The sequence below is a fragment of the Larimichthys crocea genome, chromosome III (assembly GCF_000972845.2).
Source record: "Larimichthys crocea isolate SSNF chromosome III, L_crocea_2.0, whole genome shotgun sequence".
NCBI classification, from domain to species: domain Eukaryota; kingdom Metazoa; phylum Chordata; class Actinopteri; family Sciaenidae; genus Larimichthys; species Larimichthys crocea.
The window spans coordinates 49,353,282-49,378,008 of record NC_040013.1 but is presented as its reverse complement, the minus strand read 5'-3'; the positions used below and the strand labels follow the sequence as shown (position 1 = coordinate 49,378,008).

The window sequence follows — 24,727 nt, the reverse complement described above, 5'->3', positions numbered from 1 at the left end:
GCAATAAGTCCGATTAAACTGTTCTACTTCATGTGTTTACTTCACACTTCAAGTTTGTCCAAACAGTTAACGGGAGGACCACAATGATAGCATGTTCTATAAACATGAAGCCACCCAGTCTGCTGCCTCAGCTTTCTTGTCACAGAGAAGGAAAAGTTTAGCTTTCAAACTTTCAGCTGAGTCTGTTATTTTTTAACAAACCTAAATATGTGGTTTTAGAATTTGAACATTTTACACTGACGTCTTTTTCACTGTCTCCGTTTTTTCCTCTGCAGCAGCCGTTGGTCCGTCTTCGTGGTGGGGCTATCGTAGGCGAGGGCAGAGTGGAGGTGTTGAAAAACGGAGAGTGGGGCACCATATGTGATGACAACTGGAGCCTGCTGTCTGCCACTGTAGTGTGTCGAGAACTGGGCTTTGGTACGGCCAAAGAAGCCCTGTCTGGAGGTCGCCTGGGACAAGGTACGTGGTTTCTACGTTTTCATTGTTGTTTATGCGAGAGAAGTCTTTTTCCAGGTGCTCCTTGCTGCACATTCAGAAGAGATGACTCAGAGGAAAGGAGCATTTAAGGATTTCCAAGAGTTTGCTGAATGAATTAAAAAGAAGCCTAATCTAAGCTAGACTTCTGCTGTGTGTGTAATGCATCAGGAGGAAAAGCAAAGAGAAATGCTCATGCCCAGAAAAACAAACCTGAAAAACAGCTTGGAGTAAATACACAGTAGACCTGACACAGTCTCATGCCAATGACTTCAGAATGACAGTCTTTATCTTTAGAACAACTGTACATGTATATTGCCGACATGGCACAGGGTGGAAGGTTATGACTGTGTAGCAAAACCACATATCCCAAATATTTCAGGCTGTAATTCTATATTTTAGGGTTTTCTCCTTATACAACCTCTGAGCCACTGAGCAGAGTATCATGAACTCACAGACCTGATGATGAAAGAGACTTTACTGGGCGGAACAGTTCAGGGAGGATGGGAATTCTTTCCTGAGCTGAGATATCTTTCTGCAAGGATATATGAAGTGCATGAAGATTTCTTTGTTTTCAATTTGCAACATATACTGTGCACTGCAAGAGGAAAACAGAGACGAGGCGAGCCTCGCTCAGCTGGACCGTGGACAGAGCCTGTAGAGAACACTGTCTACCCCTTTACTCTGTCTCCTTGCTGTGACATCAAATGTAGCTTGTATTTGGATTAGACTGATATATACAGAATATGTTTTTTTTACAATCTGCAAACACAACCCTGCTTTCCATCTTTTCAATGAATATATTAACCATTATTCCAATACTGTCACCCCTTTTAGCACTGTTCCTGAGTGAAATATCTGGCTCTGAATGTGTTCAGCTAGTCGCTAACTTTGTCTGTCTGCTGTGCGCTGCTCAGCAGGTTGTGTGCATTTGGCTTCTCAGAGCTTTTCTTATTTGTTGCAAACAGCTGCAGTGCAATGCAATGTATAGTGTGAGGGTGGTGGTAATTCTCTGTGGGTTTGTGGAAACGAAAATGGTAAATAGTAAATGGACTGTACTTATATATCTCCTTTCTAGTCTTCAGACCACTCAAAGCACTTTACACTACAAATCTCATTCACACATTCATACACTGATGGCATTGGCTGCCATGCAAGGTGCCAACTGGTTTACAAAGGAACATCAAATCAAATCAAATCAATTTTATTTGTATAGCCCAAAGTCACAAAGTACATTTGCCTCAGAGGGCTTTACAATCTGTACAGGGAGTGACACCCTCTGTCCTTAGACCCTCGGTTCGAGTGAGGAAAAACTTGCCCACAAAAACCTGTTATGTCTTGTTCATTAGGTGCAGAAACTGAAGTATAAATGACATGTTGTGGCTGTATGCAGAGTTATGTGTATGAGTTATGTATTGTTGGTTGATGATGGCGCTGGTACGCAGATTTTTTTTAAATAGCAAAGTCAAACTAGCTGTTTCCCCTGTTTCCAGTCCTGGAAGTCTAAACTGAGATGATCTGCTGCTGGCTTCATATTAATTGTTTTGATGTTTACATGTTAATAAGCAGATTTCCCCAAATATTAAACTATTCTTTCAAAGTTTTAGATTATACACTTAGCTGTGGCCTGGGAACCAGGCGCACTTGCCGAGCTCTTGATGTTTTGTTTGGCATTTGCGGATTAGTCTGGTGATGGCAGGCTACCAGAGCTGTAATTTAAACAGAAGTGATGAGATGAAATGAAATCAGGACAGACATCTCTCAGCCAGAATAATCATTTGTTTTCCTCCTCTCAGTTTTAGTGTGAAGCCAAAAAACAAATCCTTTCCAAACACGCTGTTCTGTCTCTGTCTTTCAGGTATGGGCCCGGTGCATATGAATGAAGTGGAGTGCTCTGGATTTGAGAAGTCCATCACAGAGTGTTACTTCAACAAGGAGGCTCTTGGTTGCAGCCATGAGGAGGATGCAGCTGTGAGATGTAACGTTCCTGCTATGGGCTTCCAGGAGTCGGTGAGTCTCAGCTTGGTCAATCAAACACTTCCTCACATCCTCGCTGAGTAACAAGTTTTTTCTTCCAAAAACTGGTTATTATTAAATATATTATTATATTTGATAGCTCTCTCATATATGTTGTCATGTAAGCTGTGTTTGTCTTTGCAGTAATGCTTATTACCTGCTACCAAATGTATCTTAGATTTAAAAAAAAAAGCTCCATGCATTAAATATCATGTCATCACGATTCATGTATAAGTGAAATGAATGGGAAGTCAATTCAGCTTTTAAGTCGGCACATCTGTTTTCATTTTCATGCCCAAAGCTGCGTCTGAGTGGAGGTCGAAACCCCTATGAAGGCCGTGTGGAGGTGCTGGTGGAGAGGAACGGCTCTCTGGTGTGGGGGACGGTGTGCAGTGATGGCTGGGGAACCATGGAGGCCATGGTGGTCTGCAGACAGCTGGGCCTGGGCTTCGCTAGCAACGCTTTCCAGGTACGAGTGTCAGCAGTCAAACTTTGAAAAAACAGTGAGTTGTCTTTTACATTTCCTTTAGTTCAAATGTTACAACCTCTTAAGAAATATATAATATGGTTACAACAAAAACAACAAATGGTAAATATTTAGTTTAATGTTTTTTCAGTACATCAAACCAGAACTGACATAGATCCTTCTGCAGGAAACTTTAGTTTAATTTTCTTATTGCCTATAAACTTCATCATTTTCCTGGAAAGAACTATGTATTATAGGGAAAACAGAGGAAATGTTCTGAGACAATTATTTGAGTTTAGTTAGTCATACCTTTATAAACCGTTGTCAGTCCGTCAGTCTCTATCTTCCTTATAGATAATCCAAACAAACATTTCCATGTCTGCTGATTTGCTAAGAATAATGGAAACTATGGGGCCTTTAAAATAAAGCGTTACCTGTGTTCATGCACCGACCTATCTTTGAGCAATGCTGAGTGGCTGAGTCGATGACCGAGCACTGGAAGTAGCTTCTTCCTGAAATAATGAAGTCAAAGTTACTGATAGAGTTCTTCTCCGGTTAAGAACTTATAGTATGCGCCATGACAGACTAGGATATTCATGTTTATTTAATTAAGATGAAACTTTATTAACAGCCTCAGTTTTTAACAGAAGTCTGAAATCAGAAGTTTTGAACATTTTAGTAGAGTACAGTTGTTAAAGTTTCCGGCATGGAGCGGTTCATCGTCCTGACAGCAGCACAGTATAAACTTGAAGTCTTTGAAGTTGGTAAAAATGACATCTAGTCAAACTGTGGATGTCAGGACGGCGTTCTGTGGCCAGAGTCTGCTCAGATAAGAGAGAAAGAAACAGTGAAGTTTATCCTTCTGTTCTGACTGTACCAGTGAGGTCCATCTGGTGCTGTGATGTGAGAACTATTCCCTGAATGGAGAGGGTCACTGGTATCTGCCATATCCACTGAGCAAGCCAGAGAAAACTCCTCCAAGTTTCTAAATACACAGTGCACAGTGCAGCAGGGTGTGGGGTTGGTTTCAGAGTCCTCTTCTGCTCTGATACTTTGTCCTCATATTTTATTGTGCCCGTTTCCTACAAGGTGTCAACATAAATGAACAGCCAGTCAGGTTCCGGTCTTCTTTAAGGGGTTTAAGGACAGGTTTATACTGACACACACACCTAGTGTCACATAAACCCCAGAACTGCACCGAGTCACAGGCTGACTCTGACACTCAGTATATCAGTATAATATAAAGTGGACATCTTCAGTTTTAGCTGCTGAAAAACATTATTCGTGAAATTGTGGAAAACCAATGAATGAAATAATGTACAGTCCTGGTGACATTGACACAGACCCTTATTGTGCACTTATGAGCGCATTACTAATTAACAGAAAATGAAATATTCTTGTTCATGGTTGATTTTGACAGATTTCACAGAACTTTTTCTTGTCATTTGAAACAATCAGGACAGAATTCAAATAGAAATGCTAAAGCGGTTCCAGCTTAATTCATATAGATTAGGTTAGGCACATCGTTTTATTATCAGTATATTGGTGTTATGATTAATGTACTGTCTATTTGATTTGATTTTGTCATATCTTGCGTGCATAAAAATGGAAATTATAATTCAATAATGAAATGTTTTTTCTTTGAATGTTGGCAGCCATATACTTCCATTATTCCCACTGTGGCCGCTCCTCTCTCCCTTTCAGAGTATTCACAGAGCTATGGAGTGAAGAGCAGAGCAGGGACACTGTTAAATAATGTTTCTATAAGGTGATAGAATGTCAGGTTTACATTTACTTTTCTTCATTAATTTATTAAAGACGTGAATATAATATTGCACAACTCTCACGCCTAATCCATCCATAATGCTGTAAACTGATAGAGTCTGCCATCTAGTGGCCAGAATGGAGAATCGCCTTTCTTCATGACATTCGTGGAGGCACAGAGGAAGTTCATTCTGCAGTGAGCTCCTCTTTACTCTCTGACAGTTGTGCGTGTAGTTCCTCGTCAGTTTGGCATCATGTAGTAAGAATTCATTTTGGTGGTAAAGTAATTGCATTATATCACAGGTGGAGTGCGGAGTGGATGGACAAAACAGGAGAAGCATAGCAAGAAAAGAGGCTTTGCAATCGTCATGAGTCAGCCTACATGTACATGTAAGAGATGCATAGCATAAAAACAATAAATATTCAATGTGTAATAAAGAGAAAACTGAAAATAAATCACAAGGTGTCTGACCTCTAATACCTCACGGCAGGATGCTCTGAGTCTCTGTACAATGTTAGAAAGAGTACAGTCAGAACCTGCTCTGTATGGGAAGTGTCATGAGATAACGTCTGCTATCATTTGGTGCTATAGAAACAACACTAACTTGAAAAAATTAATTTCTAATATAATATTTCTTTGTACATGCTTAAAACTGTGCACTGATGGAGCGGAGGCTGCAGGACAGAGTGCGGTGGTGGAGCAGGTCTTCATGAGGCTTTGTGAGTTAGGAGGACTTTGGATTGGATCGTTTTGTGTGACAGGGAGCCAGAGGAGTCTGGGTGATGTGGTCATGGGAGTGGGACTGAGTGAGCAGAGTTCTTTATGGAGGCGTGGGTCCATGAGGAGATTGATGGGTGGAGAAAAGCTGTGTTTTAGGTGGAAAAAGGCAATTCTGGTGATTCAGTTGGTATGGTGTTCAGGTTGCTGTGGAAAATGACTCTGAGGTTGTGTTTGTGTGGGGAGGGAGACAGAGTGGAATTATCGATGACGGATTTGATCTGATTTATCAACAGAGGAGCTCTGAGTACAGAGAGTGCTGAAATCTTTTGCATATGTGGATGTCACCCTAATGTCAGTTGTGAACCATGGCTCATGTTTTCACAACAGGAGACGTGGTATTGGCCGGGAGAGGTGAGTGCAGACGCCGTGGTGATGAGTGGCATTCGCTGCTCTGGTACTGAGATGTCTCTGTCCCACTGCCTGCACCACGGAGCCCACCTCAGCTGCCCCAAAGGAGGCGGACGCAATGCTGCTGGAGTCTCCTGCTCTGAGAGTAAGACAGACACATTCATGTGTAAAGTTTGTCTGTGCCCTTTTAAGAAGTATGGTCATGTAAGAAAGTAAATCATTTATGGATACGTTCACTCTTTTGCTCTGCACATTTAATTCAACAAATGAATGATTTCTTCTTCTGGTGAAGCTCTAAATGTTTGCAGAAGTGAAACACCGTCCTGAATCAGCAGAGGGCTCTGCAGCCTGAAGCAGAAACTACTCATTTACTCGACACATGCCACACTTTTCGTTCCTCTGTTTCTAAATCTGTTTTGTCTCTGTGGGTTTCTCTTTCCTCTGATTCTCCCGTCCACAGCGGCTCCAGACCTGGTGTTGAACCCTCAAGTGGTGGAGCAGACTACCTACATGGAGGACAGGCCCATGTTCATGCTACAGTGTGCATACGAGGAGAACTGCCTGTCCTCCACCTCTGCCCAGGTGCCAGCCAACTCCTACCGCCGCCTGTTGCGCTTCTCCTCTCAGATCCACAACAACGGCCAGTCTGACTTCCGGCCCAAAGCTGGCAGACACTCGTGGGTGTGGCACGACTGTCACAGGTCAGTGTCACAGGTCAGGGCCAAAAGTCAAACATTAATTTGAGTTCAGTGTTTAAAGAACAGCTCTGACTTCATCCTCTCTTTCTCTTTAAACTCAAATACATGTTTGCCTCTTCCTCAGCAATAGTTCAACATTTTGGGACAAATCGTTATTGACACAAGTATATTTTGCTTACTTTTCAAGAGTTGGATGAGAAAACTAATACCACTATCATGCCTGTGCATTATGTACAGAGCTGGATTATCTTAGGACATTAAGACAGGAAAGTAATCTTTTCTATTTATAGATTAAAGAAACAAGTTACTTATGTTTAAATATTGTCATCACTTGCTGTGATGGATGGGATTGTTTGACAGGAAGAGGAAAGATATGGAAACATAATATTGGAAGCATGAATAAAAAAATCTAACTTGGTGTCCAAAATGAAAAGTTGTGTAACATTTCACAGAACAACGAGCTTGCTGAAGCACGATGAGTGCCCTGTGGGAAATGATAGCAGGCAGATTCACATCTTAAAATTGATTTTCATTTATCATACAATAGCGTTCTGAATCACAGACAGAAAATTTGTAACCAGTGTATATTCCAGAGACATAAATCACAATTTAATTAGAAATCACATGCATAAAGTCCCTCGTAAGCAATTTCTTCTGAATAAGTCTTTCTACGATCGGCAGTTTGAACTTCATGATATGAGACATTACCTCATTTTCCTCATAATTGAAGAACACATGAAGGATTCAGAGATGACATCTCAAATTAGACTTAATTCAAGGAAAGACAGATGACTCAGCCTTCCATATGTTATCCTGCCCTGTAATTGACAATGTGCTCTAAGCTAAACCTACTGTACATAACGCTGCAAAAAGTCCCACATTTTTGTGGTTGCTGTGCTGGCTGGTGGAACAGTTTGACGGTTGGCAGGTTCGCACAGCTACCAGCTCTCAACATGTCAAACGTTTGGCACCTTTGACTGGCACAACCTGACGTGGTGTTAAAACCATTTCAAAGAAATGTCGATGCTTACAGGTACCAATCTGCTGCTGTGAGCTTAAAGAAGTAGAGCGAAAGAAGAGACTGCAGCCATAGCACACAACAAGAAGTGCCATTCTTAAACATGTGCTGCATCATCAGCCTGACTTTGTTAAAACAACAGTTCTCTGTGTGTGTGTGTGTGTGTGTGTGTGTGTGTGTGTGTGTGTAGGCATTATCACAGCATGGAGGTGTTCACGCTCTATGACCTGTTCAGCCTCAATGGAACCAAAGTGGCAGAAGGACACAAAGCAAGTTTTTGCCTGGAGGACTCAGAGTGTGATGAAGGTGAGGACTCTTTTTTTAAGTAGCTTATAATGAGCTGTAAAACCACATCAGTCAATATTTTTATTATAAGAATGGATCTGTGCGTAAAGTCTGCACTTCCCCTCAGGTCTCTGAGGATTTAGTGGTTAAATAGTTGGGAGAGACCAAAACAGAGCTAAAAGGTGAGGACTGAATATGTGACTCATTTTCTTTCTTCTACTGCAGGTATTGAAAAGAGGTACGAATGTGCTAACTTTGGCGATCAGGGTATCACAGTGGGCTGCTGGGATACCTACAGGCATGACATCGACTGCCAATGGGTCGACATAACTGACCTCAAACCTGGAGATTACATCTTCCAGGTAATGTTTCATGTTACATATGTCACACATACCAATTCAAATGATGGACACGCTCATGGACTTCTTCATATTCTCCCCTCACAGATAGTAATTAATCCAAACTACGAAGTACCCGAGTCAGACTACTCCAATAACATTGTGAAATGCAGATGTCGATATGATGGCCATCGTGTGTGGATGTACAGCTGCCATAATGGTACGACCTCACACTTTGTCTTGTGTTGATGTGTTGATGTAAGAATTATGTGTTGTGTTGATGTAAGAATTATACTACTGTTATACTTCAGGTCACTTCAGACTGTAAACAGTATTAGTGGAACACCTAAGAGCCTCATTTTATCTGCAGTTGTGCAGAAATAGAAAAAGAAGTTATGTGTATCATTCATCAATACAAAATCTAAGAAAAAATCATTTTCAAGGCACCAAGAGACTTCAGGATGTGAACCCTCACCTTCAGACTCCACATCATCATCCTCTGCAGCACTCATTCTTCTTGGCTGACATTTACTTTGATTTTAGCTCAAAGTTTAAGCTAGCTTTAGCTTTGTAAAAATACAACTAGAAATGCATTATAGAGATGTTGATACATCGTCTATAATGCATGCTCAAAATGACTACTATGGCCATTGGTTGAAATACTGAGACTCTTGTTTGTGTAATTTTAATCAAAGAAGTGTGCTTGTGCAAGATACTGAACCTCAAATAGCTGAAGACAGCTGTGACTGTGAATGTCTGAGCTGAGTATCATGTGAGCTGCACACTCCTGAATCATCAGTGTGTGTGAACATGTGAGCTCTGGGTGGTCGGTAGATCAGAAAGGCAAGTTTTACGTTCTCATGGTCTTCATCAGCAAATGCCCAGTTTGCCCAGTTATCAGTGGTCATCACATGACCCGTATGGTCACATGATAACAGGTTGTCATAGTAATGAGTAAGGATTATTTTAATAAAGTGCTGTTCCCATTGTGAAGAAAAACCTACGCTTTAGTCTATGACCATGTTTATGGTAACTGTAGCTGTAAGGAGCAACATAAAATGTTCTGATTTATTATCTAGCACACTTGGCAGGGCACAAATCCCCACATGCACATGTACCAGTGGAGGTGTGAAACAAGGACAGTGTGTAGGCGCTAACTCTGTCTGTCTCTGCTAGGTGGTTCATTAAGCACGGAAACAGAACAGACGTTCCCGGGCCTCCTCAACAACCAGGTGACCCACAGGTAAAGACAAAGCAGAGGCGAAGAGTCGACCAGCCATTACCCCTCTGGCGTGAAGGCCATCTGAAGCCCACCAACCACTGCATATCTCCATCTGTGGTGGATTCACCCTGCCAGCCCTGCCCTGGTCAAAACATCTTTTTATGTCCTCCCTCATCTGTGAGCAGCAGCTTTCTTTCACTCTTCTTTTCCCCCTCAGCAGAAAGAATATTTGATTCTCCAAAGAGAGGCAGCTACAGCCTTAGCAACGCTTTCAGTCTCCATGTTTTTCAGTGACTGGTTAAATAAACCTACTGGGTAGAAGCAGGTATTTCACACAAAGTGCAGCGTTGGAGAATGTCATCAAGAATGTGTCCTCTCTGTGCAGCACTTTAACAGAACTCTGCTGCAACACCTTGCACCCACTACACACTACAAACAGTTTGGATGCCCATGCCAGGCTGCCAGAATGGAGAGGAATCATCAATAACAACAGCAGAGGTCTGTGTTTGGAAAAGCCTTTTACACACTAAAGTCCACGTACACTGAGGTGACCATTTCTTTAGCATGTCAGTTATTCACGTTGACATTACACGATTGACATCTTCACTGAGGAGTTATTGCAAATCCAGCTGTGACACAAGCCTCCTCCAAAAACAAACAGCTGGTTCATCGTAAATTACTAATTGCCTGTTTCGGCTTTAGGACTAATCACCAAATACCTCGAAGTGTCTTTTCTAAAGTAACTGGAGCATAAATTGGCTTTTTTATTTTTAGAATTTGCTCTGGAAAGTTGCTGCACTATGATCCTATGTGGGCGTTAGTGTTGCAAGTGCTGGAAGAATCTTAGTTAGTCTAGAGTCCAGCATGCATTTTGTCAGAGGTTTCTGATTTCCAGTCGTGCAAAAAGATGCAGATAAAATTGGGATATGTCTTCCCTGACTGATTTAAACTTCAGATTCAGGCGTCATCCTGATACATTCCTCTTTACATTTTGCTTTTGAAGCAATACGGGACCTCATGCTTCTTTTCTCCTCGTTCAGTTACTGTAGGAGAGATTCTCTTTAAACCCTGAAATGAACTCAGCATTTATTTTTTCTTCTCTTGTTGTTTTAGAAGTTGTGCCAAATCAGTATGCTCCGATGTCTAACTGTCATGCTGAAATGACAGTGTGAGCAGATTTGTTCAAGTCCAACTGAAATTAAATTGCATGTTCTACAGCACGCACATCCACTTTGTTCATCACGTCCTGTGCTTTCTCTGGATGGACAACCAAAACAGAGAAATCTATCGTAGCCTATTGGATAGAGTAGAGTCAGAGATAAAATAGAGGCAATCTCTCGGAGCTGTGCACCAGTTAGCGGTTAGCTCACCAGGCAGTATGGCATGACCTGCTAGCATTTAAATTGTAGATAATTGCTAATAATTACTTTTTGACTAGTTTGAATTCCAATCCGACATATCCATAATGTGATTTTGATCAGTATCAGTTGTGATTAAAGATATCATTTAATTACAACATACACCATTAACTTCTGTTCAAACTTCATTACAGATTAAGCTTGTGTTATATGTGTTATAATTTCAAGATTCAAGATTATAATTATATAATTAAATGAAAGATATCTGTAATGTCGACTGACTGGATGTTAAAAACACTGCCATCCCTCTAAACTTCTGGATGCACACACCTTTATACTTTACAGCAGTAACATCATTGTTTCTAATTGATGAAAGTCTGTGCATAGCAGGGCATAACACAGAAGACCAACTTTTAACAATTCACATTAATCAGCCTTCTAGCTATCTTCTTCTTCTGTTCTGTACAGGCATGGATGTCACCTTAGCTGCATGAGCTACTAACCACCAGGGCAGTTTGCAGGTAGAGAGCTAATGAGCTTGTCAGCTGTAGAACATTGTACAGCGTGACACACAGCTGCTAACAGATCGGCGTGTAAGCTGCAGTTAGCAGAGCTTTGTGTATTCATGTCCCCGTCAGCTCAGCTGTCAGTCAAACATCGTACACCAGCATGCGCACTCACAGGCTTGGAGAGTTTTTCTTCTTCTTCCTGTTAATAATACAAATATTAAGGATAAATTTAAACCTCATATATCTATATGTTACTGAAGTGTGTCTTAAGTCTTCCATGGCCAGTGGCACTCTGTCGGCTCTACAGGAGGATCACAGGACTGTTCTGCAGTAGTAAAGGCAACTTCTAGCCGACTCCTCTCATGGCTTGGTGCTGCCTTTACCAGGAAACAGAGGAGCTCATCCACCCTGCTGTGGCATAGAAAGCATCTTCTCCTCACTGAGAGAGCACATGGAACAACATGTCTCCCTGTTTAGACAGTCAGAGCTGCAAATGTGTTGTTTTTCTATTCAGACAACACTTTTTCTTTTCTTTTTTTTTTTTTACAGTTCTATTCCTTGTTTAAAAAAAATACATTACGTACAATAATGTGTGTGTGAATCCTGTTTTATTGTACTTTTTATAATGGTGCTATCAAACTGGTCCTCTGTTTTTTGAGGGTACAGTACATGTTGAACAGCTACATTATGTATACTAACAGTATACTTGAACTGAGCGTAAGAAACAATGTGCTTTATGTGTTAAGCTATAATAAAAGTCTGAGTCACGGAGCAACCCAATCTTTGCTGCTCTCTCTTGTTTACTTTGATGGAAAGCTGTTGTTGGTGTAATACAGAGGGACTCGTTCAAAGGCACAGATTGACTTCAGCTCATCACACTGCCATCAGCTGGTGTCTTTGAAACACTCACCATGTGCTAAAAGATTCTCTTTCTCGTTGCACTGGATTTCCCAGAAGCCTTTGCTTGTTTTACCTGAGGTCTTGGCAGTATTCACCCCCACAGATGTGTTTTTTTACCGCTTCAGATGTCAGATTCAGTGCACATCTAAAAATCGTATGACGGTTGTAAATAAACATTGTCTGCTTAAAGTATTTTTCAAACACAAAACATATTGTGATTCATAAAGGAATCAATGGACAACCTAAAAAATAGATACTGGAACACAAATCTAACTAACAAATTTAAGGGACTAAACATGAAAATGCCCCGCCAATTTCCAGATATTGGTAGATTTTGACTTTAGATTGTGAGTCAAGACCAGACATGCAGATACTGAGAAAACTGTTAAATAATTCAAATATCAACAGTAAGCCCTGATCTGACCTACAAGTGACAGGATGGATCGCCTGACCCTGCACCACCTTAAAAAGCATCCTGAACTTAATGGTAAGACAATGCAAAGCAGATAAGCTGGGTGTGATGTGACCTTAAGTTTTTGTTTTTTTTCATACTCATCAGGCTTAAAGGAGAGATCCAACTGAATATCACCAGCTTAAGAGTGATAGAGGACAAATAACTAGAAAATTTCTAAAGAAATTTTGAGTGTGCCTGACTTTGGCCCCGTCGCTCCCATACATTATTACTGACACTGCTCAGTAAATTCAGTATTAATACAACAAGCTGTGTCATCATTGCCTTTTTAATGGGCTCTTATTTTGAAGGGACTATTATTTTGAAAGACTTGTCCCGTGTGTGAGTGTGCATGTGTGCTTGTACTGTCTGTGTGTGTGTGTGTGTCTACCCTGTCTGTCTGTCTGTGTGTGGTGTGTCTGTCTGTCTCTATCTATGTGTCTGTGTTTGTGTCTGCGAGAGACAAGGATAAAATGGCCGACATTAAAAATGTAGTCTTGATAGTCTGATATCATACAGAGACTTCAACAAAGTTAGTCAAAGGCATGCTTGAGGTTGCCAAGCAACCAGGGTGAGCTGCAGGTCAGGTCATTCAAAAAGCCTCAAATAGTCATTTTTAACATGTTTATTTAGACACGGCATGTTAGCATTAGCTTGTTAACGCTGACACGCTAGCAATTAATATTAGCATATTAGCATTAGCATGTTACCAATTAGCATGTATTTAATTCCTAGTGGCTAATTAGCTTTAGCATGGTAACATTAACATGTTAACATTAGCATGTGTTGTGGTGATTCAAACCACCCCGAATTCTGTAGACCTGATGTAGAGCAGAGAGATATTGAGTTTAAAGAAGACAAAGACAAGTACTCCAGTTTCACCTGTTGCAAGAGGGAGAACACAGCTTTGACAGACTCCGCAGTCTGTTCACCATCACACCCAGCTGAGTTCTGCCCATTTACAGTTTAGGCTGGTTTTATTCATTCACACAGAGAGGGAAAGTACATTTGTTGTGACCAATCATCTTTTGTCAGCTGTTGCTATGCCTTTTTGTGCACAGGCAGAGTGTAATTAAAACTGATTTACTCTAGCATGATAGCAAAGTTTGATAACAGGTCCTGAGTCTTCTGTTCTGTTCTCATCTCACCCCTCCCTATGACTGTCTTGGAGAGCATCCTGACCTCGCTCTCGCTGGTAGCTGGGTGCCATCCCCAACCTGCACAGTATGTTCAGACCACAAGCCCTGCTTTTCTGTAACTCTTTTGCAAAGCACGTTAGTTATACTTTCATAGCAGTCCTGAGGCACAATTCTAATGATTACTGTGTTGTATATAGCTGTCAAACATCACACATCTTTTGGCGTACACATAGTATAATAAAACATGTATAAAAGTATAATTAAACATCATAACACTGCATAATCCACAGTTTGCACTCAGACACAAACTGCAACTTCTGCAAAAACACTCTGCTGGTTATACAACATTCTTAAAAGCAATAGTTCAACATAATCACACAGTTTAATATCTCAAATGATTATTAGGCACTTCAGATAATATAATCCACAATAGTAAGATGTTCTGTGTCTGCTTTCAGTTCTAACCAAGGGGAGTCTCCTATTTCTCTGCTTATCTGCTCGTCTCTCTCTCTGTGTGTAGGCCTTGAACCTGCAACTCCTGCAAAACACTTATACTAGTTACACAACACTCAAAAGCAATATACTCTGTGTGACCTTATACTTACCCAGATCCATTTAACACACATCTATTTTAATTCAAACATTATTATACATTTCCACACATGTTAGCGCTGACGTGCTAGCAATTACCATTAGCATGTTAGCATTACCATGTTAACATTATCATGTTAGCGCTGATGCGCTAGCAAATCAAATCAAATCAAATCAGATTTTATTTGTATAGCCCAAAGTCACAAAGTACATTTGCCTCTGAGGACTTTACAATCTGTACAGGGAGTGACACCCTCTTAGACCCTCGGTTCCAGTGAGGAAAAACTTGCCCACAAAAAACCTTTAACAGGGAAAAAATGTGGAGTCACAGAAGAGGGATCCCTCTCCCAGGATGGACAGACGTGCAATGGATGTCACGTGTACAGGACAAATCAACACAAACATATTGTACAATTACAATGACTTGACAAAATGACAATGAATCACAATGAATGATAAAAATGATTACAGTAGCAGATATGGTAACAATAATGACAGTAATAATATATGTAGTGGACGTCGTGCAGGATCACAGCAGCAGCCACGATCCATGAGAACCTGCTGGACGACAGAGCACAGAAACTCCGGGAAGTTTGCATGCATGCATTAATGAGACATGTCCACAGATGGAGAGATGGAGAGATAGAGAGAGAGAGAGAGAAAGGGAGGGTTTTCGGTAAGGGAGATGTGACTGCATCTTCAACCAATACCGTGCCTGGCTAGGCATAACCCTGGGTGGGGGGTGGAGTCCCCCGGCAGTCTAATCCTATGGCAGCATAACTAAGAGATGACCTGAGCCAGCCCTAACTATAGGCTTTATCAAAAAGGAAAGTCTTAAGTCTATTCTTAAAGGTGTTGACCGTGTCTGCCTCCCGAACCCAGAAAGGTAGCGATTAACATTAGCATGTTAATATTAACATTTTAACATTTACATGTTAACAATTAGTGTTTATTTAATTCTTAGTGGCTAATGCTAATTAACATTAGCATGTTAACATTAGCATGTTAACAATTACCATGTATTAAATTCTTAGTGGCTAATGTTAATTAACATTAACATGCTAATTAACATTAGCATGCTTATTAACATTTGCATTACATGCATTTAGCATGTTAGCATGTTAACATTATCATGTTAGCGCTGATACGCTGATGCGCTAGCAATTAACATCAGCATGTTAGCAATTATCATGTTAGCAATTAACGTGTATTCAATTCTTAGTGGCTAATGTTAATGCTAATTACCATTAGCATGTTTCCATTAACATGTTAACAATTAAAATGTATTTAATTCCGAGTGGCTAAGGCCAATTAACATTAGCATGTTACCATTAACATTTTAGCATTAACATGTTAACGCTGATGCGCTAGCAATTAACATTAGCATGTTAATATTAACATGTTAACATTTACATGTTAGCAATTAGCATTTTTTTATTGTTAACATTAGCATGTTAGCACGGATGCACTTACGCACTAGCAATTAACATTAGCATGTTAGCAATTAGCATTTCAACATTAGCATGTTATCATTAGCATGTTAGCAATTACCATGTATTTAATTCTTAATGGCTAATGCTAATTAACATTTACATGTTCATTAACATTAGCATTACATGCATTTAGCATTTATTCCTAGTGGCAAATGCTAATTACATTAGCATGTTACCATTAGTATGTTAACATTATCATGTTAGCGCTGATACGCTGACGCGCTAGCAATTAACATTAGCATGTTAGCAATAGCATGTTAACATTACCATGACAGCGCTGATGCACTGACGCTAGCATGTTAACATTAGGATGTTAACGCTGATGCGCTAGCAATTAACATGTTAACATTAGCATTTTAGCATTAGCATTTTAACATTAGCATGTTAGCGCTGATGCGCTAGCAATTAACATTAGCATGTTAGCATTAGCATGTTAACGCTGATGTGCTGACGCGCTAGCAATTAACATTAGCATGTTAACATTAGCATTTTAGCATTAACATGTTAGCATTAGCATGTTATCATTAGCATGTTAACAATTAGCATGTATTTAATTCCTAGTGGCTAATGTTAATTTGCATTAATTTTTGCATTGGCCGCTAATGTTAGCAATTAGCGCTAGCTGCTCTGCTGTCTCTGTCGCCGCCGCTGGGCTTCTGCCTGCTGGGCCTAATGTGCACAGCAGTTACTGAATACACTGAATACACGTGTATTCAGTAACAACACAGTAATGACACATCTGCTCTCTTTGTATTTACAAATTTGGATGACGTGCATTAGAGTGCAAAATGTGTTTTGAGAATAACAATGTGTTTAGAGTTTGCTGAAAAGTGTAAGTGAGATCTGCAAATTGTGTTTTACCATGTGAAATAGTTTAAGGTATTGACAGCAGACTGCACAATTAGATTTCGGTGTTTTAGCAATTAAGAAAAACTGTAATATTATTTCTACGTTAATGTATGTATTGTGGAAATACTGCAGTATGTACCTTAAATTTACACTAAACTACATTATTTGAGTAAATACACTTAGTTAATTCAACCTCTGATGTCCAGTAATGGATTTGTTTGCTACAGAAAAGTGTGATTTTGTGTGTGTAAAAGTAAAAGTACACATTATGCAGAATGGGCTTTTTCAGAATGATATACATTATATTATTACAATTACTAATGCATTTTATGTGTTGATCAATAGTGTCTCATCTTAATTTACCCCTTGTGAAATGGGTATTCCCTCATCTGGTCAATACAGTTTTTTCCAGTTGCTGACACACAGGGAGCAAAACCTCATCTCAAATCTCCAAAACTTTAAATACATTTTCTGCTTGACACACATTTTGCAATTGGAATTGTTTTTTTAAGTGTACTGAACGCGGTTCTCTGCATAAGACACAACAATCTGACATAGTCACATGTTTGCAATTTCAAAACACTGCCATTTAAAATGACACTACATGAGCTCATTGGCCACTATATGTGCCACCTGGCCAAACAGGTGTTATGTAATTGTTAACACTTCAGTCAGGAAGTAAGCAATAAAAGAGCATAGGTGAGCATCTTTGGAAGACATTGCTGAGAGAGGAAGAGGAAGAGGGAGGGTTTGACTACTTAAGGTAGTTGTCTGAACTTGTAAATGTATTTCAGCTTAATTGAAGTATTGAGTGAACTTTTTTTTCAGTTGACTTGGACTTAATTGACTGAACTGTTTAGGGTTGTTATTTTAATTTGCAAATCTATTTTTATCTTAATTAAAAGTGTCAGATCATTTAAATTAAATTAATTCATCTATTTAACATATCCAAGATTTCTTGGAACTTAAATGTCCATTTCAACATAGCTAATGTTGCCTGAAAACTTTTTTTTTAGTACAATAGATGTAATTGACTATAAGAGAAATATGACAAACAACAATTAACATGCAAGGAGATGAGCGTTTATTGGTGCATTGCATAACATTGCCAACCCAAGTGAACACTTTTAATCAAGTGTGTTCGTCCAACCCCCTGCCCCCTCTGCCTCGACATCAGCAGTTCACAAACAAGCGCAGGGAATGGATGTGGATGATACATTTCAAGTCAACAAAGTGTGAAGTGATAATACACAGCTGGACAACTGGGCATTTTCTCAGAGGGGCAGTAAATGAGGAAGCAAAGGACTGTAGGTAAGTAACAGTTGAGCCTCTACAGGGGACTACTGAATATGAAAATGATTTGTCACAAAAGTCAAAAAACAGTACTTCGGATTTTCACTTTTCCCCGCGCCCCTCCCGAAAAACCTCGGGACACAGAAACAATAACACTTGAAAAACGCCGCTCTTTGTACAACGGGTTGTGGGAAAGGAAGCAACAGCTGAACCTGGTCATCTTAATTAAATGTTGGAGGTCCAACAGTTTCAGAGTATAGATCTGAAATGTGGAATGACTCATTTTCTTTTTCTGTTCATTTGTCCCCATTGTAACCTCATATTCCACACTGGTAAATGGAACAGCATACCATTAAAGTGTCCTCTGCGGCCTGACAAGGTCTAAATAGTAAACATGTCTAAACGGAACATCTGCGAAATGGAAGAAATTTCCGAGTGTGTGGACGGAGTACAGGTGAACAAAAGGAGCGTCTTCTTTGAGCTAGATGTCCATTGAGCGCTAAATAATTACAATTACTACAATACGAATTTAAGTGAAAAATTGAAAAATTTGCATTAGCAAAACCTATGATAGACAAAATAAGAACTTGACATGAAAAATAAAGTTTTAACACTCAGGCATGAGATGAGTTCTGATACCATCTCAGCAGCCTGTTACGTAACCCATGTCCCACAAGTGAGGAACACTGTCCCTCACCTATGTTCATCAGGACCTTTTGAATCACTTCGAACGTGTACTTTAGTTCTTTTGGATAGTCAATGTTCAGAGAAAAAAAAAGACCCATCAGCAAGGCAATGGCACATGGGAGGTCATGCTGATTGGTCATAATCACTGCTTCCTCAAGGACCACTGCTGTGTCAATGATGTCTTCTCCATCCTTCACCATGACCACACCAACTTTCATTCCCCATGTGAACGTCTCCTCATCATCTGTGGCCTACACAAGATTTCAGAGAAGGCAGAAAATTACCATCTTTACTTGTTCTGTTAGCAATGTATATATGTTGATATCTACAAAAAACAAAAACAAGGTTACCATTTGAGACATGTTAATAACAATCATCACCCAACTAAAAGGGCCACTGAACAAAATGTTCCATTTGCTGATTTAGGCCAAACTTGGTGAATAAACTTGAATTTGATCATCTAAGCTGGACAGATCTTTTCAGCCATTTTTGTAAAATGAATGGAGTGTGGTGTTTGCCATTGATTTTCAGGAAAATTAAATTAAATTTCTCATTGCCACCAGCTCAGGAGTCTTGTCTTGAGTTTTGTTTGTTTGTCCCCCCCTCTTAGGCTTTGCATATATTTTGAAGGGACAGCTGGAGAGAGACAAGGAGGCACAGAGAAAGTGAGAGGATGTTTGAAACGCAGCAAAGGGACTGTCAGATGGACTTAAACCCAGGGTCGCTGCAACAGCCGTGCTCTACCAAGACCACCGAGGTCACCGGAGCTGATCACTGCCACTCGAATCAATGAGAGCATTTCCACCGTGCGCGCTGCGAGAAATAACCGAGAAAGGCCGCTATGCGGATATGCATGCCCAACAACCCATTTTAACTCAACTTATTCCTTACCGCTGCAATAAAGAAATTAAACATGCTTACCTCAACAGTCTTGAAAAAACTGGAGGGATCCTCCTTGAGAAAGTGAGGAAGGCCCAGCAGAAGAACTGTCTTCTTGTGGTGTATGGAGCTCTGCTCAAAAAGAAAAAAACTGTACTCCTCAACAACTGCTATTTGTATCTGCTTGTAAACAGTTATTTAAGACCTCACAAGTAAAAACAAGACATCAAGACATTTTATGGCCTCACATTTTAAAAATCAAATTTAATACTGTAAGACCTTAATGATCCACTGTCGATATTAGTGTTTGCTTCATTCTTTGACATCTGGGGCCTGCACTACGAAGCAGGTTCAACACACCCAGGGTATCTTTCAGTTAGAAAGTTTCACAAATATGGTGTGGAAGATGCTAACAAGTGTGAGAGGCACTGATGAAAAAAATCATTCCTTAACACTCATCGAGACATCTCATCAGCCTGGCTAGGTCCACTATGCCACTCTTTTCTTTTGTACAGCTCCAGGAACCTTGTCATATACTGGTCCAGCCCAGCAAAGAGGGAGCCCTTCAGGTCAACTGATATAAGGCGAGCAAATTCTGCTTCAATCTGTGGATGTGGATAAAAACAAACAAATAAAAACACAGTCAAAAAGTATGTTTTTAATTAGTTCTCAATCTAGACACTTTAAGTTTAAACTCTTTCAGGACCTTTGACGAGTTAACTCGTCACAGAGTGCCCAACATTTAGGACCATTCACTAGTTAACTTGTCAAAACTGGGTTTTTTTTCCAGATTACTATAATAGACACTATCAAGTACCTTCTTCTGTGTGAATGTGAGGTCCTGAAAGAGTTCAAAAGTAACACCATAAAAAAACAAACACTTCACCTTGCCACCAGACAGCCTTTTCTGATGGGAAAACACACAAGTCACACAAAGGTAAAGTGGCTTCTGATACCAGCACAGTACTGTATGCAACACAGTGACTATGGATAAATATTTTATACAACCACACTTCAAATAATCCATCTATCCCTTTAAGAGCAAAATTTGAGAAAACCACTCAAAAACACTTTACCTGCCGTTCAGAGAACAAGGCTGGCCACCTGTCTTTGACTTGTGCCACAAGGGGTTCATCTTCAACAATCTCCTTCCTTCGTAGAGCGAATGTGTCACTCATCATTTCACCAATTTGCTTCCAGTCAACCTTTCTCTTCTTCATCTCACTGACCATGGCCAATCTCTCTTTGGGCTTTCCCTTCTGGAAAATCTGGCAGGAAGTTCACTTCCGACTTTCTGGCCCTCTTCAGTCTTTTTGCGCTTCCTGAGGCACGTGCATTGACTCTGAGCTCGGAGGATCTCACCACTCGCATCTTCTGCCAGAAGTTGCCCATTTTGAACTTTAAACCGAACTTCCAGCAATACCACCCACTGACAGACCCTGGTTCCTTCAAACAAGGATGTTTTTGGATGAGAGCTTGAGCCACATAATCATACTCATAACATGATGGGTATGGATTGTGAGCATAGATGGCTTCTGCCAACTTGTCCAAGATGTCTGATTTCATGTCTTCATTTAATTTCCTTGCCTCAGTTTTAACTCAACATCAAATGAAAAGGCAGGAATGACAAATGGTTGAAGCAGCTGACGAGTTTTGGTACCACTGGGGGAGTCCTCAAGGGAAGATGACAGGCTTGCTGTGTCCAGCATTGAATCTGTGTGGTATGATTCAGAAGACTTGGTGTGCACTTTCAAAGTTGCTTTATCTTTAGGAAGTTCTGACATGCTACTTAAATTGCACCGTTCATTATCAAATTCGGGGTCTTTATACTGAATCACAAGGTCCCCCTCCAGTCCCAGTTTCATCTTCATGATTGAGCAGAAGTCATCAATAGCCTCAGGTAAGTCGTTGATGGTAAGCTTCCTAATGTAATTTGGTCCCAGCTTTAAGTCCTATGTGGGACCTACATGGGGACAGTGTGGGCTAAAATATGGGTTGCAAGTGGAATTGTCCATGGGTTCCATATTGGCCCCAAGCCAATTGCTCATGTGGGTTTAAGGCAGGATTACACAAGGTTATAGGTAGGCCCCAGCTGGGCAAAACAGACAAAACCTATCTTGGTCCCAGCTTTAAGTCCTATGTGGGACCTACATAGGAACAGTGTGGGCTAAAACATGGGTTGCAAGTGGGATTGTCCACAGGTTCTATGTTGGTCGCATGCTTGCCCGTGTGGGTTTAAGGTAGGATTACACTAGGTGTTAAGTGGGCCCCAACTGGGTTAAATAGACAAGACCCATCTTGGTTCCAGCTTTAAGATCCCTGGTCTATGCTACTCCACTGACCATAATGAAAGAATTTGAATAATTTTCAAATAAAATGATACATGCATCTCACTTTCACAAACCTCTTACCTTTTACCGATGTACACATACAAATATTGCCTTACAACATCCTAATTGAGTACTGAGTACAATTTGAATAAACATCCAACCTAGAGCTGCAACAATTAATCAAAAAATAAATTATTAATGACCAATCAGTTTGAGTCAGGCTCTATGTATTTTAAAAAATGGCCACATTCTCTGATTTCATCTTTTTATTTATGAATATTTTCTGGTTTTCAGTTAAATATTTTCCAACAAAATCATCAACAGATTTATTGGTAATGAAAATACAATGCAATATTACAAGATAGTCTTTAAGTTAAAGTTGAAGTTCTTTACTTTGTTTTAGTAGTTTTACTTATAACTAAGTAATATTTTAACAGGGTAACTAATGAAAACAAATTGAATTCATATTCCACCACTGCTTACTACTTTAATTTGGCACTGGCTGTCTGGATGCCCTTCGTCCTCCTCTGTCTCTTGCCCCAGTGAACCATTTCGACAGTGCCCTCTCTGCTTCCTGCTGGTTCACCTGTGCCGTCAATGAGTTCTTCTTAAGGGCCTCTGTAAAACAAATTTGGTTGACAGTATGAGCTATGAACATTTAAAAACATATTCTCTTCAAACACCATTTAGAATTAAACAATGGCCAACTTCAGGGCCATATTGGCGAGAGTATGATGGATAATCGTTATGGATTTTTAGGACAAGAAAATATTTATGAAGTACTTGAACTTAATAAAACATTTTATTATAATACTACCTTATAATCATAATATATAATAGCTTTGTGAGGTGTGTACAAATAATCATAATAAAATGATAAACATGTTTTCACATTAAAATGCCAAAATGCACTAAAAGCAATAACTGATGCACATTAGTTGAGGCTTCAATGGTACAATGCAGGCTTCAGATTTAAAATAAAAATGCTATTTATATGTATATATTTATTTAAACTTAAGTATTATTACTAAAGAAATTAGATGAGCAGTTCTCAAAATAGTGTTGTCCAGTACAAAGAGATTCCTTGCATTTTCATCTGAGATATTTTTCCTCTAATTTACTTAACCCTTTTCCAACTAACGGAAATCCATCAGGGCAACAGAGAACTTTAATCCCTGCAGATGGAATGTTAACTTCTCTAACTTACTTTCCATACACAACGTTGAAAAGACGCAAGTCCTTAAACTTCTTTTTCCTGTGACAACCAAACAGGATATAGTCCAATGCCAGCTCGTTTGACAGAATGTATTTCATCATTCGCTTCGTTGCATCATCTACACTTGTGTCTCCTATATTTGCCACCATGGCAACCTAGGAATGAGAGCCAAAAGGAGAAAAAAAGGCTTACATTAACTGCTAAGACAATAAGCTTCAAAAATTTAAAAATTCAGCCGGAAAGTCAACTAAACATTTGTTAAGAAGTTGTAGCCTTTATGTAATTTACTGTAATGTAACACATTTTTATTTTGTAGGCTAATGAAAATCAATTTGAAAAAAAAGCAGACATTAGACTGCGGTCCCCCAGTTTCTCCTCAAAAGCCTCAACATCTGCTTGACTTTGCAGCGGGAAGACCACTCCATCAGAAACCTCCATCATTGATGCATCTTGCTTCTTCAGCAGGACATTTAGCATCTTACCATGACCCTTCTGGGTCTCCTTAATTTCTTCTACAATTGTAAAAAGTTTAGAGAACATGGCTTCACAACTGGGACTTGCAACCCTCTGGACAGTTGAACTGGCGACTCGCTGGGCAGTGGGGCTGGTGATCCAGCTGGTCATTTTCTTTGCTGAAAGGAGTTTTTCTGGGGGAGCGGGTGGAAGTTCCTCCGCTGAATCAGACTGCTCACTTGATTCTAGTTGCTTGCACTGACTCTGGAAGAGTTTTGACCTTGCCCTAGAGAGGTTAATATGAAGATATATAAGCTACTGCCTCTATATTATGGAAATGACCTTTAATCTGTATTCCCCCACAAACACCTACTTTCTTTTTATCGAGCAATCTTCGGTGTCTGTCAGGTCTGATGTATACTCAGCTTGATGTAGCTTTACCCTGGCCTCTACATAAGTGGCTGTAAAATACAATGACACAAAATAGAAGGAGTGAAGCAGATATTAAAATAGAACTAGATTTCCATAGGAATTTAAAATAGGTGTCGTGGATCACAAAATTCACAATTTGGATGATATTACAGTTTTGAGTCACGATTCAGCTCATTTTTTGGATCAGCAAATGAGAAAAATGGGATAGATTAGAGTTGACTGTCTGTAATTATTACTATGGTAAATATAATATGATTGTTTGAAAAATTATTGTTTAGAAGTCACGAGTAATAGCCAGTCAAAACAGACAGACATGCACATACAGTATACATAATATGAAGCAGATGTCTAACCTAACCTAATTAATTAAATAGTTAGTACGTTTTATTTATATAGCACATTTTTACACCGCATGCACTGACCAAAGTGCTTTACAATGTCTAAAATAAAATAAAATATAATAACATTTAAAAATATAAAATAATAATAACAGCAATAATAATAAAATAATACTTAATTACTAAAACCAATTAATAAAATGTGAGGAGCCGTTTGGGAGCCAAAAGAGCCGGCTCTTTATAGTTTGCAGAGCCAAAAGAACCGGCTCTCCAAAAAGAGACGAAATTCCCATCACTAACACCCACAACTATCACGTGTGAGGACTGAAATCAATTGAATTGAATGAATCAAGTTTGGTGTGATCCTGCTTGTTTGAAATGACGATCTGCAAATTAGCC

General features: G+C 39.7%; 1 protein-coding gene and 1 long non-coding RNA gene across 3 annotated transcripts in view; one reads left to right on the top strand and one right to left on the bottom strand.

The window, feature by feature from the left end:
* The window catches only part of loxl2b (lysyl oxidase-like 2b), a 35,877-nt gene extending 23,801 nt beyond the window's left edge, over positions 1–12,076 (top strand). Inside the window, exons 6-14 of one of the 2 annotated variants that reach the window (XM_010753961.3) lie at positions 276–459; positions 2,333–2,484; positions 2,792–2,959; positions 5,829–5,994; positions 6,310–6,550; positions 7,756–7,871; positions 8,076–8,212; positions 8,297–8,408; positions 9,365–12,076. In XM_010753961.3, the coding sequence (XP_010752263.1) occupies positions 276–459; positions 2,333–2,484; positions 2,792–2,959; positions 5,829–5,994; positions 6,310–6,550; positions 7,756–7,871; positions 8,076–8,212; positions 8,297–8,408; positions 9,365–9,435 (1,347 nt within the window). In that variant the 3' untranslated portion in view covers positions 9,436–12,076. The remainder of the gene's footprint in view (positions 1–275; positions 460–2,332; positions 2,485–2,791; positions 2,960–5,828; positions 5,995–6,309; positions 6,551–7,755; positions 7,872–8,075; positions 8,213–8,296; positions 8,409–9,364) is intronic. The other variant, XM_027277888.1, reaches the window with a different exon arrangement.
* A 5,701-nt stretch (positions 12,077–17,777) lies between these two features.
* On the bottom strand, positions 17,778–24,300 carry LOC109139451 (uncharacterized). The gene is made up of 5 exons (XR_002042190.2): positions 23,932–24,300; positions 23,097–23,844; positions 22,373–22,507; positions 19,602–20,164; positions 17,778–18,931 (listed from the first exon to the last, which is right to left on the bottom strand). It is a non-coding gene; the product is annotated as an uncharacterized LOC109139451 (long non-coding RNA).
* Between the last annotated feature and the right edge of the window lie 427 nt (positions 24,301–24,727).